Source organism: Eublepharis macularius, chromosome 13 (genome assembly GCF_028583425.1).
Source record: "Eublepharis macularius isolate TG4126 chromosome 13, MPM_Emac_v1.0, whole genome shotgun sequence".
In the NCBI taxonomy this organism is placed as follows: Eukaryota; Metazoa; Chordata; class Lepidosauria; order Squamata; family Eublepharidae; genus Eublepharis; species Eublepharis macularius.
The window spans coordinates 70,410,235-70,433,979 of NC_072802.1; the positions used below are offsets into that span (position 1 = coordinate 70,410,235).

General features: G+C 44.1%; 1 protein-coding gene across 1 annotated transcript; it reads right to left on the reverse strand.

Moving 5' to 3' along the window:
- Window positions 1–195: 195 nt before the first annotated feature.
- PPP1CC (protein phosphatase 1 catalytic subunit gamma) lies at window positions 196–23,070 on the reverse strand. The gene is made up of 7 exons (XM_054996662.1): window positions 22,790–23,070; window positions 10,843–10,974; window positions 9,823–10,053; window positions 7,162–7,266; window positions 3,260–3,483; window positions 1,619–1,753; window positions 196–1,434 (listed from the first exon to the last, which is right to left on the reverse strand). Exons 1-7 carry the CDS (start codon window positions 22,842–22,844, stop codon window positions 1,345–1,347), a joined length of 972 nt encoding a protein of 323 aa, XP_054852637.1. The 5' UTR covers window positions 22,845–23,070; the 3' UTR covers window positions 196–1,344.
- Between the last annotated feature and the right edge of the window lie 675 nt (window positions 23,071–23,745).

The following is a 23,745-nucleotide window of genomic DNA, read 5'->3' on the forward strand; positions in this document are numbered from 1 at the left end:
TTAGAGGAACGTGTCAGCAAAACAGACTTGACTTCTGAGTCGCTCTCCTCCTGTCCTAACTCTTTCCTGATGAGCATTACTGGAAAGAGGGCAGGTCTAATGAAAATTGCACGCGAGACACTGCGGGAGCAACTGTCCGTTTAAGGGCCGCATTCCTCTCTGCACAGGCGAGGTGCTGATAAAACTGAGACTGAGAAGATTTAACAAGTTCATTTAATAAGCATTTACCACAATGTATTGTACACTGTCATCTGTTCAAAAAAGATTACAGTTTTAAAAAACCAAGATACTGTGTGAGATCACAGGAACAGGTGAACAGTGTTCACTGTTGCAGCTGGCTGTTTTCTAAGCTTTGTTGAGCAAGTCTTCGGGTGCACAAGAGAAAACGAAACAAAAAAAACACACACAACCCCTAATGTATTCTAATTCTCAGGCAAGTCTCTGAGCAGCTCTCCACAGGTTCCCGCTTTCTGAACTGGCTACAGTAGCAAGCTTCAACACTGAACACAGGAAGTGTATCAAAATGCTTTAATCCTGCACCCCCGTTGATACAGAACATTACTTTTTCCTAGTTCAAGTCTTCCTTTGATCTGCAAGGGGAAAAAACCTGACTTAGACACCACCAATGCATCTCTGCTCCAGGCCGCCAAGTTTCCTTCATGCTTTGGCTTCATGAAGAGACAAACAAACCTTTAAAATAATGGCTTCAGATATCTTTTGAAGTATATGGAAGGGAAAGTGTGCTTGAATTAAAATGTATGTACACATACCAGCGATACTGGCAAAGGTCGAGGATGGTTTCAGAAACGCTGAGAGCAACAACGTCACTCGTGTGTACGTGACAAGAAAAAAAAAGCAATCCCTTTATTTTTTTTAAAACTGTTTTAAAGACGTTCACAGTGGTTTGGATAAACAGTATGTAGTTTGACAGTAACAAGTTTCCTAGCTCTGTAGCACGCTAGTACCTCTTTAGGTCCTAAAAGAAACGCAGGGCTCACACCCCACCCGGTGTGTGCAGGTTCAAAGGAGTCAGTTGTACAATGCCCGGAATGACAGGAGACGTTGCTGTGGAGTGTACAGCTGGAACACCAACAAGGAAGGGGTGGGTGGGAAAGGGAGGCTCTCGCCAAAGGAATACAGAATTCTTAAAACTCTTCTTGAGAAGGGAGAAAGTCTCATTTGCTGTTACAACCAGCAAATGCCATCCATCAAAAATGAAAAAACAAAAACACAAACACTTTAATCTAGTCTTAGCAAGCTGACCGATACAAGTTACCGTATTTTTTTTAAAAAATGGAGATTATATACTATGATACAAGTCCCAACTAGGCAGTGCCAAGATAATTATTTCTTTGCTTGTTTTGTGATCATACCCCTGGGTGGCGTTACGGGTCGGCTAGCATTGGGCTTCTTCTTCTCAGCAGGCTTCAAGATCTGGAACAACAAAACCCAAAAACTCTCATTTAGCAAGGGCACACCCAGCAAGCATGGCGAAACAGGCAGACAGCAAAGCAAGTACCTGAGAGATGTGGCAGCTCCCAGATGCATTTAAATCACGCACAACCTGCATGCCGAAGTGGCTTACAATGATAAACTGCAACCCTCGGCTATCTCATACCTGAAAGGAACACATCAGCGTCTCATCCACACTCATCATGGCGCCTGCGTTGTCAAACTCCCCACAGTAATTGGGGGCAGAAAACAGAGTCACCAGTTGCCTTTTAGCAAAGAACTCGTACCCATCTTCAACCACCTTTAAAGCAAAAAGATTCTGTTAGGTTTTTTTGAAGGGGGGGGAGGGATAGAAGAACAGGAAGCAGCAACAACCAATGACCATTATTTCAACTGTGTAAAGTGCTTTATAAGCCTCCTTTCATTCATCCTCAAGCTTTTTTTCTGAAGAAATGTTTTACTGTCAGAGCTAAGAGGCCTCTGGTTCAAATCTCACCTGTCATATTTATCACAGGGCTTTCAACAGGCCATTCAGGGTTAGTCACTTCAGGCTACAGTTGTTCATGGCAGACTTAAGAGCCTAGGGGTTATACTGGATCCAGCATTGCTGCTAGAAAAGCAAGTTAATGCAGCTGCAAAAAAGGCCTTCACCCAACTCAGGCTAGCGTGGAAGATGGGCCTCTACCATGACACAGCTGCTCTGGCCACATGGATCCATGCCTCAGTAACGCTGACACTGGACTACTGTAATGCACTCTACATGGGTCTTCCTTCAAAGTCAACTTGGAGACTCCAACTGATGCGGAACACTGCAGCTCGATTATTGCCAGGAGCTAGCAGGAGCAGGCATATTACTCCCATTCTGCAGTCACTCCATTGGCTACCCATCAGTTACCGGGCTCAGTGCAAGGTTTTGGCTATCACTTGCAAAACCCTTCACAGCCTTAGGCTGTTCATGGCCTCGGTCTGCAGGGCGGCCTCTTTCCTGATGCTCCACCATGGCAGCTTTGCTCATCTGAACAGAATCTTCTGCAGGCATCACCCTGAAAATGGGCAAAATCAACTGCTGCCCAAACTCATGCATTCGCTTTAGTGGGCCTCACCTTATGGAACGGCCTGCCTGAAAGGGTCAGGAAAGCCCCCGCTCTCCGGGCTTTCTGCAACCTAAGCAAAACCGAATTATTCAGGGGGGCTTTTCTACAAAGGTACAGGGACTGCAGACTATACCACTGTATACTGTCTGTTGCTCTAAGTACCTCTCTACTGGGTAGTGCCCACGTTGTCATATTTAATTACTTATGCTTTGTTTCAGCTGTGTTTATTCTCCATTTGGATTTATTCTTGTGTTCTCATTTCTGCAACCCATAACCGATTGTATTGTTCACTGAATGTCCTAGCTGGGGATCCTATTGACTTGCACTATATAATCCACCTTGAGTTTCAATGAGAAAGGCAGATTATAAATGACAAATACTAAAATATCTTCAGGCAGCTTGTAAGAGGGACACATATACGAACCACTGAACACACTAGAGGGAAGCCCTTTCTAGTCTGCACGGAAAGCTCTATGGCTGAGCAAGCATTTGAACCCAGGCCTCTTGGCCACCACCATTACGCTGGCTTTCAAACTTACACACTTTCTAAACTGTCAACAGGTTTGATACACAATTCAAGATACCAAGGCCAGAAGCGTATATGCTAAAGTTACTAAAGGCAAAAGATGTTCCAACCCAAGCAAGTCACAGGAAACAGCTCCACTCCCTGTGCTGCGGACCTTCTACAGGGCATTTCTCAATAGATGGACTACCTGGTGAGCTCTACATATAAGATCCAGGTCATGTTTGTGAAGGAACTTTGCCACCACTTCAGCACCAAATGTGAAAGAGACGCCTCTGTCATTTTCACCCCATCCCAAGACATCCTTGTCAGGGTCAGACCACAGCAGATCACAAAGGAGGCCCTGATCTGGCACATCTGTGGGGCGCATAATTCGTCGAATCTGCTCCATTGATTGGAGATCTGGAGATAAGCCTGTTGAGAGATTGAAAAGGTGCCCATTGACATTTTGTTCAGATACTTTACATGGGCAATAAACAGCACATTATTCTGAAGTAGTATGGAAACTGTGAAGGATTCATGCCAACCTGTAGCTTCACATATGCTCCTTTAAGAGGGAAGCAGCAGCTATCCTGACTGAGCAAGGTTTCAAGACCAGACCGCCATGCCAAAGACTAAGAGCCAAGCTACAAGTGACATTTTTCACGTGAAGGACACTTGATCGTTTTCGCAAGTTTTTCTGGGACCTGAAGTCCCTCTCCCCTGCCCCTTTTCCTTCTGTTCCTTCCCCTCACTGTTAGAATTGCTGTCTGAAGAGCCAGAGAAAGCCAGCGGCGGCAGCAGCTTTTGCAAATCGTCTTGCTCCCAGAGAGCTGCTCTGGAGAAAGCTGACATGTCAGTGAAGCTGAGCAGGACGCCCAGGGAAGGGAGAAAGTTGCAGCTGCCCGCCCCCAAAGATCATTGAGAGCAGGCTTGTGACTGGAGGAACGATTTGCAAAAGCTGCTGTTGCTGCAGGCTCTCTCTGGCTCTTCAGGCAGCGATTCTAACAGAGGGGGACAGAAGGAAAAGGGGCGAGGGAGAGGGACTTCAGTTCCAAGAAAAACTTGCGAAAACAATCAAGTGTCCTTCACGTGAAAAATGTCACTTGTAGCTTGGCTCTAAGGCAAAGCACCAGCAGGATCGGTTTCTCTTCCCGGTACTTCACACTTAGGGACATTTGCAGGCCCATGCAGGCACGTAGGCTGGCACAAGCCTGAGCCAGAGGAGCTAGAGACAGGGCCTGGCTGCAGAGCTGACAAATGCCTCTTTAACAAAGCAGCGGCTGCCACTGATCCCCCTTGCGGGGAGAACAGAATATAAATCTAATCAAATAAATAAAGTGGCAGTGTCCTCTCTGCCCTCCAGCTTTAGGTAACATAGAACGGGGATGCAAGATTCTTCAAGAGTCAGCAGGCTGCTTCAACCAACTGGCAAGTTTAGCTCAGTCTTCTAAGTTGTCACTTGCCTGGAACATACAAGGCAAGCAAATTATAACCATGGAACTGACCAGAAGGGAGACAACCTGTCACCTAGCATGGAGTGGAGCTCAGGATCTGTTAAGATGCAGCTGCAAGCATGAACAAACCGCTCTGGAACAGGGAGGGCAGTGTTCTGAACATGGAGAATTGGCCTGGAAGCCCAAAATGATCATATTTAAATTTAATTCTCAGAGAGAGGTCTCGAAAATGAGATCACTTAAACCCAATGTGAGAGGGAAAGACACGGTCAAACTTTCAACGGAATCCTGGACGTTGAATAAAACCACAATTCTAGAAGATCAGAGAACACATTCCACAGACCAGGAGTGATTGAAGCCTGCGCTAGAGGATACTGGTGCAGTTAATAAGCAGAGTCAAACATGTGGTACAAAACCTTCCATAGTAAACACTGGCCAAAACGGGGAAAACAATAACAGCACAAACTCTGGTAAAGAGTAGATAATAAAGGCAAAAAGTGGACTGATCTAATGTACCAAACAAATAAAGAGGCTGGAGCACCTTCCCTAGAAGGAAACAAAGTGTTTGAGGATATGTAGTCTAGTAAGAAGCTGAGAGGAACAAGACACAGACTTAAGTTATGCATGGAATGGGGGGCGGGGGTGAGAGGGAGAGAGACAGCACCCATCCTACTGCTAGAACAGGGTCACCCCATTAAGACGTTCAACCTTCACTTTCTGGACAGGAAAAAATTTACTTTACACAATGCACAACTGGAATACATTGCCACAAGTTGTGGCAACAGCCACTAGCACAGCTGGCTTTAAAAAGGAGTTCTTGTTCATAGAAAACAGAGCTATCAAACCTCTTAGCCATGTCAGCCAAATGGGACCTCCATGTTCAGAGGCAGTACTACCAGACGCTGGGGATACACAAACAGATTATGGAGGTCCACTGTTGGACTCAACAGCCCCTTTGTCTGTTCCATCAGGGCTCTTCTTATGACCAAGTAGGGAAGCTTTTACAATTATGACAAGTGATTTTCAGACTACTGACATGCCACATGCGATCACCAGTGATGCCTGGGCAAGCAAAATTTTGTGCACTAGTTCCCACAATGATTTCAGAGGAGTCCAAGATTATCATTCATTCATTCATTCATTCATTCAATTTTTAGCCCTCCCTCCCTGTGAACGGGCTCAGGGTGGGTTCTGTCAAAAATAAACAATTTAAAATCACAATACATTCAAACAATCATAATACCCATAAAATATACAGTCCCCGAGATGGCAGGTCCTCAACCCTAACATCCACTCCTGTTTATAGTAACAGGGGAAGGAAGGGAAGGGCAACATCTGAGATGGACTGATTTGTATGGGGGGCCAAGACGATAACACAGCCTCCTCCCAACAAGATACTGTAATTCACAATTCATCCTGTACAGCTGGGCTCAGCATAGGCAAATCCTTACGGGCTTAGACCCTTTCTCAGTACCACTGAGGATCAGGAGCATTCAGAAGCCTACAGGCTTCCATTTAACCCCCTTCCTTGCCACCTCCAGAGCAAGCTGTCCATCAGAGGTGATCAGCACCATGACAGTCTAGCTGCTCAGAACTAGGACATCTAGCTGGTTTAAAGTGGCTGCCCCAAATTAGAAAAAAAGTGACCCCATGCAGCTCTGGAAGGCTTTAATCGTTTGCTCTTGCACCTCTTCATCTGTTCCCTCCCACTCCATGCCTCCAGCACAGGAAGCTGCATGTTGTGCTCATATAAGAACATTGCAGTTGCTTAGATTATAGTCTAGGAAAGGCAAGACCAAATATTAAAATTAAAATGGGTCAGGAGATGCAAGGTTACTAGAACACAAGCATTTATACAACATGATACTGGGAACTGTCCAGATAACTAGTAATTATCCACAAGCAAGACGAAGATTACCAGTTTACACCATCTAATTTCAATAGATGAATTCAGACAGCTGCCAAATTAAATGTGATCAACAGAGGCCCTAGTTCTCACCAAGGGGCAAATTTGTGTTTGGGCCGTACCGTGCCATAACTGCAGGTGACAGCTGAAGGAAATGAATACTCTGCCACACAAAAAGGCTTCCCTGCTAACTGAAAACCAGCATGTTTGCAAAGGCGGCTTTGGTCTAGCCTTGGTTTTCTACGTGCAGGGAATTTGTACATGGCAGTATATGCAGTCATGCAAGCCCCTATCTGCAGCCTGAAATAGTACAGCCAAGACATGAGGTTTACCACTGCGCAGTAGGCAAACATCTAAGACAAAGGTACGTCTAGCTCCTGCAAGGAAGAGCCCATGCCAGGCCCTCAGGAGGGGAAAGCCTATGCCCCAATCCATACACCCTTTTTGAAGCCCTGCAGTTATTGCAGTTGTATGAACAGTCTCAATCTGGAAGTCCAGGGCAGGACCCGATTTCCCAGAATCACTGCACAATTCATCCCCTCCCGGGTGGGGGGGGCGGGTGGGGGAGATAAAAGAAAGGAAGGTCATCAGCTTTGGATTAGAAGCTTGGCTCTCAACTGCCTCCCACCTGCCCTTATGAGCCTTAAAGCAGACTGCAGTACACAGAAACCCCCAGAAAAGGCAGGCTTAACCAAAGCATTTGTGCTAAAGCATACGCCACTCTCACTTTGGAACTGGACAACCACTTACCTCCATGACAGCAAAATATTTTCTCATCCACAATGGCTGCAATTGGTAGGCAATTAAAGCAGTCTGTAAAGGTTTTCCACAGCTTTATATTGTATCTTCTTTTACCTAGGAAGACATTTCTCTATGAGAACGTACTTAAGCATGGGCATAGGAAAATACAATAGGGAAATAGGAACAAGAGTGGAAAGAAGAAACATGCCTTGCTCCTAGATCTAGCATTATCGGAATTAAAAAACCTGGCCTGCGAGTTTTAACTGCGTATGGCACGAGACCAGCGACCTCACGATCCAACTCCTGTCTAGAGATGTTGCGTTTATACTGCGGCACACAGGGACAGTCGCAGCAGGAACCTCGAAGTTAAGTGGGAATTTTCCTTCGGCTGAGCAACCCCTTCTTGGCCCACACATACCACAGCTGGATCATATATGGAACACAGATTCTTATCTTAATCCACGAACGGACAACTTTCCCCCCCACCCCATGATCCAGCCTGAAGGTCACAGTGCAAAGGGTGGCCAGCTCTTGCCCTACTGTTTGCTTTGACAGGACATAGCTTTAGATCAACTGTCCTCCATCTGACTGTGCAAAATCCAAGCACAGGGCACAGCAATAACCTCAGAGGGAAGAACATAATGCCTGAAGCTGTGTAATATCCAACAAACTGGTTAGTTGTAGGTCCAGAACAGATTAAAAAGTAGTTCTGTCTCACAGAACTCAATGCCCCAACAGTTTCTTTTAAATCGTAGAGGACATGTCTTTCAACGGCTAATTGCCAAGAGAGCTAAATAAAATTTCTATCTTCATAGGCAGTACACCTCTGGATACCAGGAGGTGGGGTCAACAAGAAGGCTCCTGCAGACTTTTCAGAGATTATTTGGGCTGGCCACTGCTGGAAGCAACGCCAAACAAGAAAGGAGGGCTCTCAAGTTCCTAACAGCATTCCTTTCCAACATGCAGGCAAGAAACCAATTTTTAGCGTATCAAAGGCAAAATGCAGCATATTAACTTCCTAACTATCACTGCTGTCCTCAGATCCTCAGCCTGGACATGGCATTACAGTTTAATACCTTAGATCTGTTTAAGCACTGCCATTTCACTGAAACATGTATTGTTGCCAATGAAGTATTCAAATGAAAGCATCAAACCCCTCTTAACGCAAAGAGAACTTTTTTTGCAATTTACTTATGAGGAAAAAAGCATGAACAGCCACTAGCAAGAATAAGTTGAACCCACCACAAACTTAACCAGGGTGGGTGGTGAGAACAAAACGCAAAGGAGAAGTCCAATACTGCACAGCATCTTATCAAGATTGTTTGGGCAAGACACCAGTTACTTCCTTAAGAAGCTGATCAGAGTGTTACAGGAGTTCTGACCATTTAGAAGTGCCACAAAATCAACTGCAGTCTTCTTTATACTGCAAGGCTGTGAGAAGAAATGTGCTGTAATTTGGTGGTGGTTTAATCACTCGGCATTAAGGGCCATAGGGGATTCCACAGCCGCTCATGAGGGTCTTTGCTTGCAATTCTTTCACTGATCCAAGATCTCAGAAAGCAGCTCAGTAATGATATAATAGGCCATACAATCCAGTACAATAGCATTTTTCAGAGGTCAACTATATTAGCAAACACAGAGAAATTGCGTTAACGCCAATTACTACTATTGTGAATGGTCCCTGTGCTTTTCTTCATTATGTTTGGGCTTTTGCCAAATTACATCCCACCTTGTTCTTGCTGCAATTCATAGCCCTTTGACCCTGCTGTTTGCAACTCTACTTCATAACCTCAGACATATGCCTGACTTGTGAGGACCCAACACATACATCTGATGAAGGTTCAAGCAAGATAAAAACTTGTTAGTCTGTTGGAACAAAACTAAGTGGGAGTCTTGCAGCACTTTAAAGACTAACACAGCTAACCCCCTGGAACCCCCTCCCCCCAAGTCAGAGTTCATAGAGATTGGTCCTAAAAAATATCTTCCGAAAGTAAAATGCTGCACTTGAGCTCTAAAGCTGTGGAAAACAATTAATCCCCCACGCCAATATGAAACTTGAAATTAGCATATGGTATGTGACATGAGTTTTTAAGCCAGTTGACTTAAATGGGCTCTTCACAAACTTTATGCAAGTAACACAAGCCTTAGCCATTGCAAACATATAACTCTTGGATCAAATTCTTACTAAAAACTGAAACAAAGTCATCTTGAATTCAGAGATTTACATCTCATAATGACACACACCCAGAACTGATCAGCAGCCAATTCAAACAGGTGAAGCAACAGGAAGCAAAGAGACCACACACTCCCCCAAGCTATTACACATCTCATCATGTGCAACTGCTATATAAGGAAGGAAGAACTCAGCTTCGTATTTGCAAAACACTATCAGAACATTTTAGAAATATGAGGTCAGTGAGTATGTGGAGACTAGACAGGGACTGAAGAGATAAGCCACTGAATGTGCACCTCTGTACTCCAAAGAGTGCACAGAAAAAACACCGAAGCTGCCCTCACCTGCCAAAATCAGCCAAGAATCAGAATGACCATTAATACCCACCTCCTTCCAAAGCTGGAGGCTTGGAATTGGGTTTGTAGTTTTTATAGAAAGCACACATTTTGCCATTAATCGTTCTTTCCCAGGCCCCAAGACACCCCAGAAGTACTCACATTCATCATAGAAGCCATAAATTCTATTAATGCTGGCACATTCATGGTTCCCTCTGAGGAGGAAAAAATTCTCTGGATATTTTATCTTGTAAGCCAGTAATAGGCAAATGGTTTCTAAAGACTGCTTCCCTCTATCAACATAGTCACCAAGGAAGAGATAGTTGCTTTCTGGTGGAAAGCCTCCATATTCAAAGAGTCGAAGCAAGTCATAATATTGCCCGTGGATGTCACCTAAAAAAACAGAGAGAGAGGGAAGGGCATTTATGTATCTGCCTCGCCCAAGCAAAACAGATACAGCAACAACATATACTAATAGATATGATTTGTATAATAAAGGAAATAGCAGCTTTCTAAAAATTAAGTAGAATCAGCAGATTTCCTATAAGCATTTCCTGATTTATTTAGTAGATCTTTTGCAGGACATCTTTTCTGGTAAGTTCCACCAGAGAGCTCTCTCGGCCACAAGACTTCAGATTATTATTTGTGACCTGTCAAATCAGTAACACAATAAATCAAATCCTAAAAGCAAAGTTGGCATCAAGTGAGAATTTCACTTGCAGTTTTGTTTCAGACTGTTCCTCCTCCAAAAAAACAAGTTTTATTAGGGCATCAATATGACCCCCACCCCTCTTTCATAAAAATCATCCTTTCAATTTGTTATTTTGAAATCGGTCACCTTTGAGGTCCTCCTGTTTGCTTTGCTTTCTACCATGTCAACATGGACTCAGCACCAGTCTCCCAAGATCATCATTGCGACTGGTCTGAGATTTGGCTTCTCCCTTTCTGGGACACCCTCTTATTTCTAGCAACTCCTTTCAAAATTGTATTTGTGGATGTAGTTTGGCCCTTAGGCAGCAATTTCTGCAGGCTAGACTGGCAGTGTTTTCACAGCCGTGTTTTGATGGGTTTCCCATCTTCAGAGGAAATGGCATAAGCTGAAGATACCACCCAATAGGTTTTGCCGAGTGGTTATCAGTTCACTGAAAAGCATAGCTCTAGACTGCCAGGCACAATGCTTACCACATATTTTAAGTGGGGCTTCAAGTTCCAAAAGAATGGGCTGGCTGAGGAAGATCTCTCGTGATTTCAAGCATAATCCTCTTATTTCATTCTCTTGAAGCTGGACATTTTTACCCGGTTTTGATCCTCTCACTGTGAAAACAAAGAAGTGTTTATTTAAAACCAAATGCTTAAAACCAATGATTAAGGGCCGAGTTCCAAATCAATAAGACATACAACAGAATGTTTATGGTTAATCGTGGATGGCATGTTTAGAGATGACTGAAGGGCAAGGCAGGTCACTTATAATGACTTAAACAGGAAGCTTTTAACACTAGAATATTTTCATCCCCTATGTCTAATACTCCTTACCAGCAAATAGAAAGATTGGTTATTGTACACTATTGGTCTTCAGCTTCACCAAAGCCCAGGAAACACAGAACAATAAACTGCCCCAAAGGGATAGAAGTCATGTGACGGGGAGGAGGAATGCTGGAGTTATGACTGCCTCAATGCCAAGGTTATGGTGTAGACAGCAGACCAAGAGAACTAGGGACAGGAAACTCAAGCCAAACACCAGGTGGTGTACCATTGCAAGGAACAAGCCACAGAATTATTTTCTTCACCAAGCAACCTTTTCTCCCAGACTGCAGCTCCTCTCAGCACGCGTACAAAGAGATGCAGGAGACATGGCACATTTGCTCTCTATGCACATGTACTTGCAGCAGATCCTGCCAAAAGATGGGTGAGGGGACTGCTCTATAATGGCCCACAACCAAGCAAGTAGGGTTCTCTGACCTACCTGAGGCTCCTGACTCACACGCTGAAGACCACTGCTCTATAATACGGCTCTGCCACCTTTCCCAGGTTTCAGCAACACCAAACCCCCTTGAATTCCCATGTATTAGAGATACTAAAGGTCTTCAGTACTCAAACATCAGTACTTACTTCCTACTGCCAAATCACAGGAATGCCAAGAAGCCCTCACCATCAATCTCCAAACATACATAGCCCATCTGTAAATTTAGCTCAGGTTTGTCATACACCAGAGGAGGCAGATTTAGAATCACTACGACGAGTGTAATAATTACAGTTCATAAAGAGCCAAATCTAAAAAAATCTCAGTTCTCAGAGTAGGTAAGAGCAACCTGCCACAGAAATAATAAAAGGCTCAGGAAACAGTGTATCGAATTAGAATTTAAACAGACATACAGGGCAGCGCAATAAGGGAGTAACCAGAAGGTTGCTTCTTATCAGAATTGTGGATCAGTCCTGAAATCTACTGATCCAGAAAATAAACAAGCACTTAGGACAGGCTGTGCCAGCATATGACATATTTTATGCTGGCAGGACGATACGCACTGGAATACAGACGCAAGAATGACCATTTTGAGCACAGCTCTATCCCAACATTTTCTCTAACAAGGGCATCAGTTTCGCAGGAAACCGTGATTTATCTTAGATCCAGAGGAGTTAGCCATGTTAGTCTGTAGTCGCAAAATAGAAAAGAGTCCAGTAGCACCTTTAAGACTAACCAACTTTACTGTAGCATAACCTTTGGAGAATCACAGTTCTCTCTGTCAGATGCATGTGTGATATATATCTAGGTGTCTCATAGCTTATCCCAATCTCATCACCTGAAAAGTTAACTTTTTAAAGATACATTACGCAAATAGATACTGTAGGGATTAAAGACCCTACTTTCCCTGATGGGCTGGCAAGATGGAGAATTACCACTGTTGAGAGGCTCAAACAGGCAGCTACAGCAATATGCAATGATGGCCTCATCCTGAGCTAAGCCTGTGGACAGCTCCCCACACGCAGTCAGCTGGGAGCTATGGTTCCACAAGGCATACCATTCTAAGAAACCAACCATATGCTGATTGAGTTGTCTACATACATGCTCTCAGAAACAGAAGCTGATGCCATGGAGTTCTGTGGCACCTTTAGACCTCAAAAGCCAAAGCCAGAAGAACCCTGGAAGCCTCATGATTTTCAAGCCAACTATGTGGTATATAGCATGCTTTTAATTTCTGAAATTTTATGTAAAGCTACAGCCTTTGGCTCATCATGTTTATTGTTCAGGAACAAACTTAGCTTATGCCGCACCCTCCCCAATATATCTAAGCATGTTGTATAGAAAGGGGACATGCTCCATTGGCATATTTCAGTCTAGCTACCCCCTGTGCATTCATGTCATACGGCAAGCAGAAAGCAACTGTGTTGGCAGCCTGGAAGGGCTCAAGGTCTATATCCTTAAAGAAGATTTGTTGTTGTTGTTCAGTATCAAAAATGTGTTGGCAATTACCAGCAGATAAACCACAGGGCAGAGGTTGAGGCCTGGGCAGTCCCTGTGTCAATTATTCTCTAGCGTCAGTAGTGTTAGCATCAATTATGGTATCACCAGTACCAAGAGACAGAGGATCCAGCAAAAATGCACAGCAGAAGCAATGAAGCATAAACCACAGTCTTTCCCCACCACTGTTGTGTAACTATGCATGAAACTAGTCTTCCACAGAACAATTCACCCCAAGCCACCTCCTAAGCCACAAACAAATAACCTGAAATGCCAAGCATTTAGTAACAGCACACAAGTTTACATAATGTGATCCAAGGTGATTGCATTATAAAAGTCAACAGCACAAAATTAAAGTTTTTTAACCTTTGCTTTTAAACAATTAACTGAGGCACACTGCCACATTTACAGCTACTGCAGACAGGGAAAAGATTAAGCCTTTTACCAGTTATTAGACACAATGGGTAGTAGTAATATTTTAAAGGGCCATTAAAAGCATGAAGGCAAGACTTTATTCACAAATGATTCTGAATAAGGCCATCAACCATGGTTTTAGCACTCACTCTAACCCTTCACACAAGCAGCAAGGTCCGATTAGCCATGAGCAGAGAGAACAGCCTCCTGGAACAGTGACCACACACAAGAGACAACCCTGTAGAGGATATATGGGTTATATCACAATATGCTCTAGTTATATACGTGTGTTCTACTGAACTTTGTATGAACTTGTTAGCAGGTTGTGTAAAACACAACTGTCCCTTTTATCTTTTGACAACCAACTGAAACTATGGTTGTTGTGGGTTTTCCGGGTTGTATTGCCGTGGTCTTGGCATTGTAGTTCCTGACGTTTCGCCAGCAGCTGTGGCTGGCATCTTCAGAGGTGTAGCACCAAAAGACAGAGATCTCTCAGTGAGAGATCTCTGTCTTTTGGTGCTACACCTCTGAAGATGCCAGCCACAGCTGCTGGCGAAACGTCAGGAACTACAATGCCAAGACCACGGCAATACAGCCCGGAAAACCCACAACAACCATCGTTCTCCGGCCGTGAAAGCCTTCGACAATACATCAACTGAAACTAGTTGGAGAAAGGCTGGTGAATGATTTTTTAGTTACTAGTATGGACCACTACCAATCTGCTCATCTAAGCTTTTGACAACTTTTAAAAGATTGGTATCATTTATCTGTATCATGCAGCTGCACAGTAACTTCATGCTTGGCTTTGGTGGAATGTATCACGATTGAAAATCTGAAGAATCAGCTAAACCTAAGACCAGCAAGAAATTAGGGTTTCGATGAAGGAAATTTCATGAAGAATTAGGCGAGAAATATCTGTATGTATGTTGATTGACAATCCAAAGCATTTCAGTATGATCTTATTTTATGCCCACATGTATGGCCTAAATGCAGACTCCTGGCTGTTCATTTAAGTAGCCTATGGATAAGGCGCCTGGACTATTTTAACAACTGTCTTAGGATTGTTACTGATTTGATAGTTTTATGATTAATTTATTGTGCTTTATGGATATTGTGAGCAGCCCTGAGCACATTCGTGGGGAGGGTGGGGTATAAACCAAATAAACAAATAAAAATCATTCATGGATTTAATTGATTTACTTTTTATTGCGTGTGTATCTTCAATTACTGGTTTCATTTTATATATATTTTAGTTTCTTGCTCTATTAAAAAATTAGAATGTCAATAAAGAAAAAAATTAAACTCTAAAAGAAGTCTCTGCATGCCTTGATGGGAAGGGTTAAACAGTACTAAGAGGCAAGTTCTCTACAAGAGAGAATTTCATTTTCAGGCCTTATCTGGAGCTCCCTACGCTGTTCAGAATTTGATATATAAATCTATAGAACTTGAATGAGGCATGGATAAATCAGTCCATTACACCCCCAAAGGGGTGAAATGTTGGACACTTTGCAGCTTGATGCAATTGTCTAAAACCCTGACGGATACAGAGTAAGGAGTGTCCTCTAATACTGAAGCCCACCTGAAGAGATCAAATTCAGAGAACCTGTAAGTTAACCTGATGAAAGTAAACGAGCACTTCTTAATATATTATGTGTTAAATTATGATGTTAAGGAATCACAGACCTCTGAGCCAGTTTATACAGTCAAGAATCAATTGGTACCATTGCTGTGGATTATACTATTTCTGATTCAAAAAGCCAGCTACTTCACATATTTGATCTAAAAATAACTATATTGCTGGATTCTGCCGTTATGCTTTGATATTTCTATTTCACAGTTTAGCATTAATAGTTCTGCCAGGCTACAAATTGAAGGTGAAGACATACTGCTGATAGTGCTAGAAAAGCTGAATATACCTCCAATGCACAAATGAGTAGTTGGATGTTATTTTCCTAGCTGGCATCGACAAGTAACTGTCAAGTTTCAAGCCAGAACTAGATCTCATAAAATCAAACTTAGATATATATCCATTGAGCTTACAAACCTTTTGCAGATTGTTCATTCAGTGTTAACGTAAGATTTGTTCTTGGCCTAACCAAGCAGCACAGCTGCTCCTGCATGCAGAACCTTGCTTAGGATCCTAAGCAAATGGACCACACTCACCCCCTTGTCTCTTCCACTTACCGACTTAAGAGGTCAGCAAGAATGTGTTTTACTCTTGACGGGAAAGCAATAGTACATGCTAACTAGGGGTCAACTATTTAGAGAACCTTGGAATAAACAAATCTCCTTAGAAATGGTCCTATTATGTTTGTTTAAAAATTACTGGCTCTTCTATGAAACATTCAAATATAAAAAAGAGAGTAAAATAATTAAAACTTAAATAAACATAATATAGCAAGAATGAAATCAGAAATATGTAGAAACTTAAACTTCCCACATAAAAGACTTATCTGAGGGATATATTAAGGTTTTACCTGCTAGTGTATAGAGAGGCTTCTCGATAGATTTTTCATGACAGAAAGTTCTAACAGTTGGGCATCGTGGCAGAAAAAGCTCTGTCCTGTACCTTTATTGACCCAAAATTTGCAAACGAGTGACTGAATAAGGTCACATTGCTGCATCAGAAGGATGTGAAACAGTGAGGTCCTCCTTATTGGATTGGCTGGGACTTCTTTTGGCTCCTCCTCTCCTTGAACTGACTCCTACAGCTGCCAGTCCACCTGAACATATATAACCGTGATATGAGAGCTGGATATGCTTGTTTTGGATATACCTGAATATGCTTATTTTGCTCTTGTACCATGTTTTACAGCTTGTTGCAGACCGTAAAATGATTTGAATGCACTGACAGAAATGTAGTATGAAATGTGATAAATAAAATTGCATCTGCTGATGTCATGGGATAGGTAAATATATACAGCAGAAAGTGTTTTGGGGAACTACCATGTAAAAACAAATCACCTTTGCTCGCTGCAGCCTTCTTCCAGTTGCTGATACTGTTAAAGGTCATCATCATACATTTTATACATGGATTATCACTGCACTCACTCTGTATAACATAACTGACGGATGTATACAAGTCACATGTACATATAACTTCTCCCTCTTGAGGAGTCAATGCTAGGCCTTTCTACCACTTACAGATGTAGCTAAAGAGACAACGGTGCTTGCGAGAAACACATTTCCTACAAGGAAGTTGGACATGCAACACATATCTAAATGCACTATTTAATACGTGGTTTACATCTTATAGGCAAGGGCTGGCCTCCATATGGATGACCTCTTGCACAGCATCAGTATTGGTTTGTGGTGAGTGCTCCAGCTAATTTTTTACAAAATAAAGTTTAGCTGGCCTTCTAAAGCAGATTAAGAAAACACGATAGACACTACCATACTGTGATCGTTCAGTACAGTGATTGCTTTCCACTGAAAAAGCTCTCTCCAGAACCTGAAAATGGCAGATTTTTAAAAGATATTTCAGACTATATTGGTAAATATCTGACAATCAAAAAAGTTACTTTTGCATACCCAGGTTCATTCTCATAGCACACTAGCACTGTGATCTGTTTAGTTAACAGCTAAGCTTTAAATAAACTTGAAGTTTTAAAAACAGGAAAACTTAGAGAATCAGATTCAGCATAAAGCTGCTATAGCATGTTACAAGTAGCAAACACTGACCAAGATGCTATAATTTTGGGGGGGGAAATTTACAACCCCCCGAGCTTTCAGAACAGGCACCACAAGACACAGCAGATTTCTCCTTAAACCATATAAAACCTACTGCTAGAAGAGAAGTCTGTGGGCAGAAAATATCTGCAGAATTATGTCTTTCTTCAGATCTTATGAATAAAAACCCTCCTGCAGGAAGAGCTGTCCTTGGGTGCACCTAGGCAACAGCAAAATAGGGAACCCACAATTCACCAACATCATAATCTTGCTGTTATAAATAGCTTTAGCTGACATATACCACCAAGCTTTTCCTCCTCTTACAAGATTAAAAGTCACTGTCGGGGTGATCTAGTTTTACCCTAGAGTTGCTGAGAACATGAGGTTTGAGGACAGCCGTGCAGCTAAACCCATATAAAATGGCTAGCCTGTCCACCCACATGTACTTGTAGTCACTACCCATGAAGAAAACAGCTGACTTGGTAAAGCTTTCCTATCTGTTCACCTGGAACCAATCCTTACCTGACGCAGGAAAAAAGGCTAATTGTTATTTACAATCTGCCATCAGATTTTTTTTGAGTCTGCAACCGTCCAGAACACTAAAGTGAAGAGAATTCTCAAGCCACAATAGTACCAACTAAAGTTTGAGGCGGGGGGGGGGGGGGGGGGGGCGGGGGAGGCAGAAAGTGTATTTTGCTACTTGGCAAACTTCAGGTGACGCCCCACGTGGAGATACGACTAAAGGTTGTTGCCATCTATGTTGACAAGGGAAGGGCCAGCCCCAACATCCACTGACCTGGGACTGAACAAGCATTAGCAGGATTTCATAGACATGCAAAACTGTGGTTAGCACTAGCAGTGCCAACTGCTGGACAAACAACTAGCCCTGCAAACTGCAGCTCGTCACAGGGAGTAGACTTGAACCTGGGTGGCCTGGATTCACACTCAATTTCAGCCACAAATGAACTAATGCCTTGGACCAGTCACACAAAGCAGCCCCCCCACCACCACCACCACTTTGTCCAAACGGTGATCTTTCTGAAAGCTACTTCTGTTGATTTTGGATTTGGTGATTCCTTAGAGATTTGAGCTTACTTTCAAGTCTTGTCAATTTGAACAATTATACAGTTCTCGACGGATAACCTCACCAGTAGAAGTACACTGGATGACGTTCAAGAGGATACTGCCTCATCTCTTAGCCTCAGCTACAAACTCTCTAGTAGCCAAGGCCTCCATTCTTTGGCTTGAGGGTGTGCTTCAGGCTCCCTCCCTTCCCTCACATTTGCAAAATACCCTTTTCAGAATCTACAAGGCAACAACCTACTTGGCTGTTTCCAGCCTTGATGCAAATTTTCTTTCATGGCCATGGCAAGAGTCTTAGTAGCTTACAGATATCAAGGACTAACATGTCAATTCAGTTTTCCAGAAATACACTCTCATGTCTCATTTCAGGGTGAGAAGTTGTTTTATGAGGAAGCCCTCAAGGATCAGTTTGTGAAAACCAAGGACAACAAATGAGCTATGCCTTCAGCCCTCAAGGATGACTTTTAAAAAGTCCAGATCAGTTATGAACCCCTTTTCGTTCCTTCAGGTCTCAATTTGTAGCTAGCCAGCAGATCCACCAAATCCAGGAATAGGCCCAGATTCTAGAGCAGTAACTGCTTCCTCTACCTCAGGAATCTTCCATTCCTCTGCAAATGAACAGTCAAAGCAACATCCCATGTGACTCTCTGATGAGGGGACACCTGTGCTACTTGTACTAGGCCTGGGCGACCGTATTTTCAGATCAATGCGTTAAACAGACTATTGCAAAGGGCTACTGAATTGGATTCCATCGAATTCCATGCAACAGACTTAATTCTGTCTCCAAGGTCCGTCCAGATCATCAAGTAAATGCTCCTTAACTTCTCAGGCCATTCAGCATCAGCTAAGTACAGGAAATATAGAGCCAAACCCACCCATGCAAATAGACTCTGGAACTTACTCCATATATTTTATTGTGCCCAAAATAATGGCAATTGGAGAACGATTCTGAACGTCAAATGCATTAACAAGCTGATGACAAACACTTAGACGAACACTTGTCGGGGGTGCTTTAAGCTGTTCCTGCACTGGGCAAGGGGGTGGACAAGATGGTTTGTGTTGCCCCTTCCAACTCTAGCATTCTGATTCTATGACTGTTAAGAGACTATTGGTTATACTGGATTCAGCACTGCTGCTAGAGAAACAAGTTAATGCAGCTGTAAAAGAAGGCCTCCTTCCAACTCAGTCCAGCCCCCAAAATGGCTACCTACCTTGACATGGCTGATCTGGCCACCTGGATCCACGCCATGGTAACACTGTGACTAGACTACTGTAATGCAGTCTACACAGGTCTCCCCTCAAAGTCATCTTGGAGACTGCAATTGGTGCAGAACGCTGCAGCTAGTTATTATGAAGGACTAGGCAGAACATGCATATTACTCCCGTTCTGCGGTCATTCCATTGGCTACCCATCAATTACCAGGCTCAGTTCGTGTGTATCTCTCTCATACAAAGCACGTCATGGCCCTGGTCACTCATATCTGCAGGACCACTTCTCTATGCTCCAATATGGCAGATTTGCTCTGGTCAATAGGGCTTTCCACATGTACCACCCTGCAAAGGGGGAAAATGTAGAAAATCAACAGTTGCCCGTAAACGAGCATTCTCTGTGGCATCCCTCGCTTTACTGAATGACCTGCCTAAAGAGGTCAGGAAAACTTCCACTCTCCTGACTTCCCACGAACTGTGCAAAAATGAACTATTCAGGAGGGCAGGCATTAGGGCCATTCTGTAAGGAAATCGTTCAGAGAGATTCTTTGGTAAAGGCATAGGGACTGTAAATTCTATTACTCTGTAGGGCCTGTTACTGTAAGTATACTCCTGCTTGGTAGTTTCCATGTCATTAAACATGGTGTGCCAAAATTCTCATATTATGCTTCAGCTCGGCATTTGGATTTATGCTTGCTTTCAAATTTCAGCAATCCATACCCTGTAATATTGTTTATTATATGTTCCAGCTGCAGACCATATTGATTTACACTGTGTCATCCACCTTGAGTCTCAGTGAGAAAGGCAGACTATAAACAACATAGATTAAAGGTGTAAAAGGCACAGAGCATCAATTCCAAGTGAAACCTCTTTTAAAAAGACCCCCAGCACATCATTTTAGTTTACAAGAACACAAGCATAGCATTAAACTGCCATAAGATTCTACTATCTTCTAACAGGTGTTTGTCCATGCCTCATTTGTCCCCTAAAGTTACATCTGCAAAGCCAAGTCAAAGTTTATTTAGCAGGGAATTTAACATTCTAAGTCAATCTATACTGAATCCACTGAAGTAATGCAGACAAAGGACAAAATATCTGTTAAAATTGTATCAATTAAATAGGTGAGGAGTAAAAGCAGGACACTGGAACCAATTCATTTTTAATTCTGCTTTAACCAATCCTGAATTCACAAATCCCATCCCTTTTCATTAATTAGCAAGCCAAAAGAAAGAAGCTTTACAAAAGTATCTTATAAAAGTGGAAAAGGAGATCAGAATGAAGAAAGCAAAGGAATATGGCTTGTATTTAAGAGCAGACATTGTTGCTGATTGCTTCACACCAGTTCCCCAAATGAGCTGTTCAAGTGTAAGTCCTGTATGGACTCAGACAACGCTTGATTAGTACAATCTCCTTCGCCAGATAAATGTGATCTTGCTTGCAATGGGAATTTGTCATCAATTGCTTCACAATGTTTCACTCCAGTCACAGTCAATAAGCAGCTTTATCCTAAGGCCTGCCTCCAGCAAGCAGAACTTGGTGGGGTGGGGAGAAGCTCCATCCAAGATCTATGGAACATACCATACTGAATATAAACTCACTACCTGAGCACCAGGACAGGAAAATATATTCAGCTAGGAGGACACCAATGCAGCCTAATGTCATTTTTTAGAGTAATCAAAGCTTCACATTGATGTCATACTTGGATTCAATCTATAATTTGTTTGCAAGCCGAATCTTTACCCCAGCCTGAGAAATGAAGCCTATTTTTAAAGATAACAACCATAATAGACAGGCACGGGAGGCAGAATAACATTTTCACACCCTCATGATTCCCCAGGCCAGCAATCACACAGAGTCAGGAGGGAAGATAACCAACAGCTTTTCTTTTGCTAAAGAAAGACTTTAGGAAGATTTCCCTTTGTAGAAGAGAGGGCAAAATATTTAAAGAGAGGCCAACCTAGTCTCTTCATGCTTATGTTCTTCTACAAAAAAAAGTAGAAATTATTCTATGCATGTTTAACCTAGGATTTCTCATGTCAACCCCAAAATAAGAAAATATATACTAGGTACGAAAGCAAGGAAGATCACTTGGGAGTCACAAGCAAAGCACCTCTAGACCCTCCATCTTGGATATGGACACTTCACCCCCCACCTACCAACCAGGTACCTAAAGGCAATTGAGGCTTTTAGAAACCCAGCCAGATTTTACTAATATACAGATAAAGGGGACCTGTCACACAACCCTTCTCAAACACCTTCTCCTCACCCTCTTCCCCTTCCTTTTACTGAAGCTGCCTTAAGCCTCATAGTCCCCAACCTCTTATGGAATTAGCAAAAAGGCACTTTGCTAACTGAAGCAGCTGCCAGTGGATTCTGCGCTTAACCATATTCAAACACGCATCACCCACCGGGGCACTTTGTCAGAAGCCACCAACTCCCAAATCTGACTCGAAATATTGTTCACCCATCACCTTCCCAATCATTTCCTTTCCGCAGGGGACCAGCACAAATGGGCCCACATCTAACACAAGCACCGGTCCACAACCTTATCACCCAAGACACAAACCATCAAGAGGCACCCCTAAACATCTGCCACTCCAGCCCATCCTCTATTTTGCGCACACCAACCAATAGGGGGGGGGGCAAACCTAGCTCTCCATCCCGCTTTGACCTTTTGTGTTCTGTGCGACCTATGGCGACCCTATGGAGGAAAGACCTCCACAACGTCCTACCCTTGCTCAGATCCTGCAAACAGGGGGACGTGGCTTCTTTGACTGAGTCCAGCCATCTCGTTTTGGGTCTTCCTTTTTTCCTGCTGCCTTCCACTTTTCCCGGCATGATTGACTTTTCCAGAGAATCTTGTCTTCTCATGATGTGACCCAAGCTTTGACCTTTCATGCTCGCAAGGCAGCCCCCTCCTAAGAGCCTGCGGAGCCCGCCAACACCCTCCCCCCCCAGGGTCTTCGTTGCCTCTTCCAAAAGCCCATACATGGGGGTGGGATTTCCCCCAGGCATCCACGTACATGTCGCTCTCCCCCCCCCCCAGGCTCCCCGATGGGCTTTCTTCCCCTCGCCCCCTTAGGTCTTCCCTCGCTGCTTAGAGTCTCCTAAGCCCCCCCCCCCAATAGCCCACCATCCACCCCCATTGTAAAAAGGCATACACATTTTGGGGGGGGGGGGGTTCTCGCTGCCGAAAATTGTGGGCGCCCATTTAAAATGGGCCATGCTGCGGATCCTCCCGCCCCCGCCTCAACGCCCCCCCCCCGAAGAGGCCTCCCTCTCCCCGCCGCCCCTCACCCTCCAGCAGCCGTTGGATGATGCTGTCGATGTTGAGCTTGTCAATATCCGCCATCGCCTCTCAGCGGCCGGGGAGGGGAGGGAGCCGAGCCCGCCCGCTGGACCTCCGCGGCTCCCCCGCTCCCGAGCCGGCGTCCCGCTCTCCCGCCTTCCCGGCTTCTCCGCCGCTTTCCCTCGCCCGGCCGCCTCAGCAAAGGAGGAGCAGCAGAAACACCCACGGCCCCAGCGGCGGCAGCGCCGAACAAAATGGCCGCCTCTCCCCTCCCTCGCCCGGCTGCCGCCTCCCGCCCGGCCCGGCGCAAGGATACCGGAGGAAGCGGCGGGCGGGAACTCTTTATCTGGCCAGAGCGGGAAGATTGAGGAGGCCGCCACGCGCCGCCGCTCTCTTGGCTCCGCCGCGCTGGAGCTGCAGAGAGGCCGCGGATCCTTCCGCCTCTGGGAAGCAGAAAAATAGATTCCCCCTCAGTCTCTGAGGGGTTTGGCGGGAAAGAGGCGCGCAAACACACGGAAGGGAGGGGCAGAGAAAGAGGAGGGGGGTACTGGCCAGGATTTAATTTAAGCTCTAGAACACATTAGCTTCACTCTCTTCGGTGTGCGGGTTCTCAGCCATAAGATGTGTGAAGAAAAGAGTGCCCCTCAGCACGTACAGAGTGTCTCTGTTTTTGTGGCAAGAGCAAGAGTCCAGTAGCACCTAGAAGACTAACAAAATTTGTGGGAGGGTATGAGCTTTCCTGAGTCACAGCTAGGGTTGCCAGCTCCAAGTTGGGAAATTCCTGGAGATCTGGGGGGTGAAATCTGGAGAAAGTGGGTTTTGAGGAGGAAAAGGACCTTGGCATGGCATAATTCTGTAGAGTCCACCCCCCAAAGTAGCCCTTTTCTCAAGGTGAACTGATCTCTGGCCTGGAGACCAGTTGTAATTCTGGGAGATCTCCAGCCACTACATGGAGGCTGGCAAC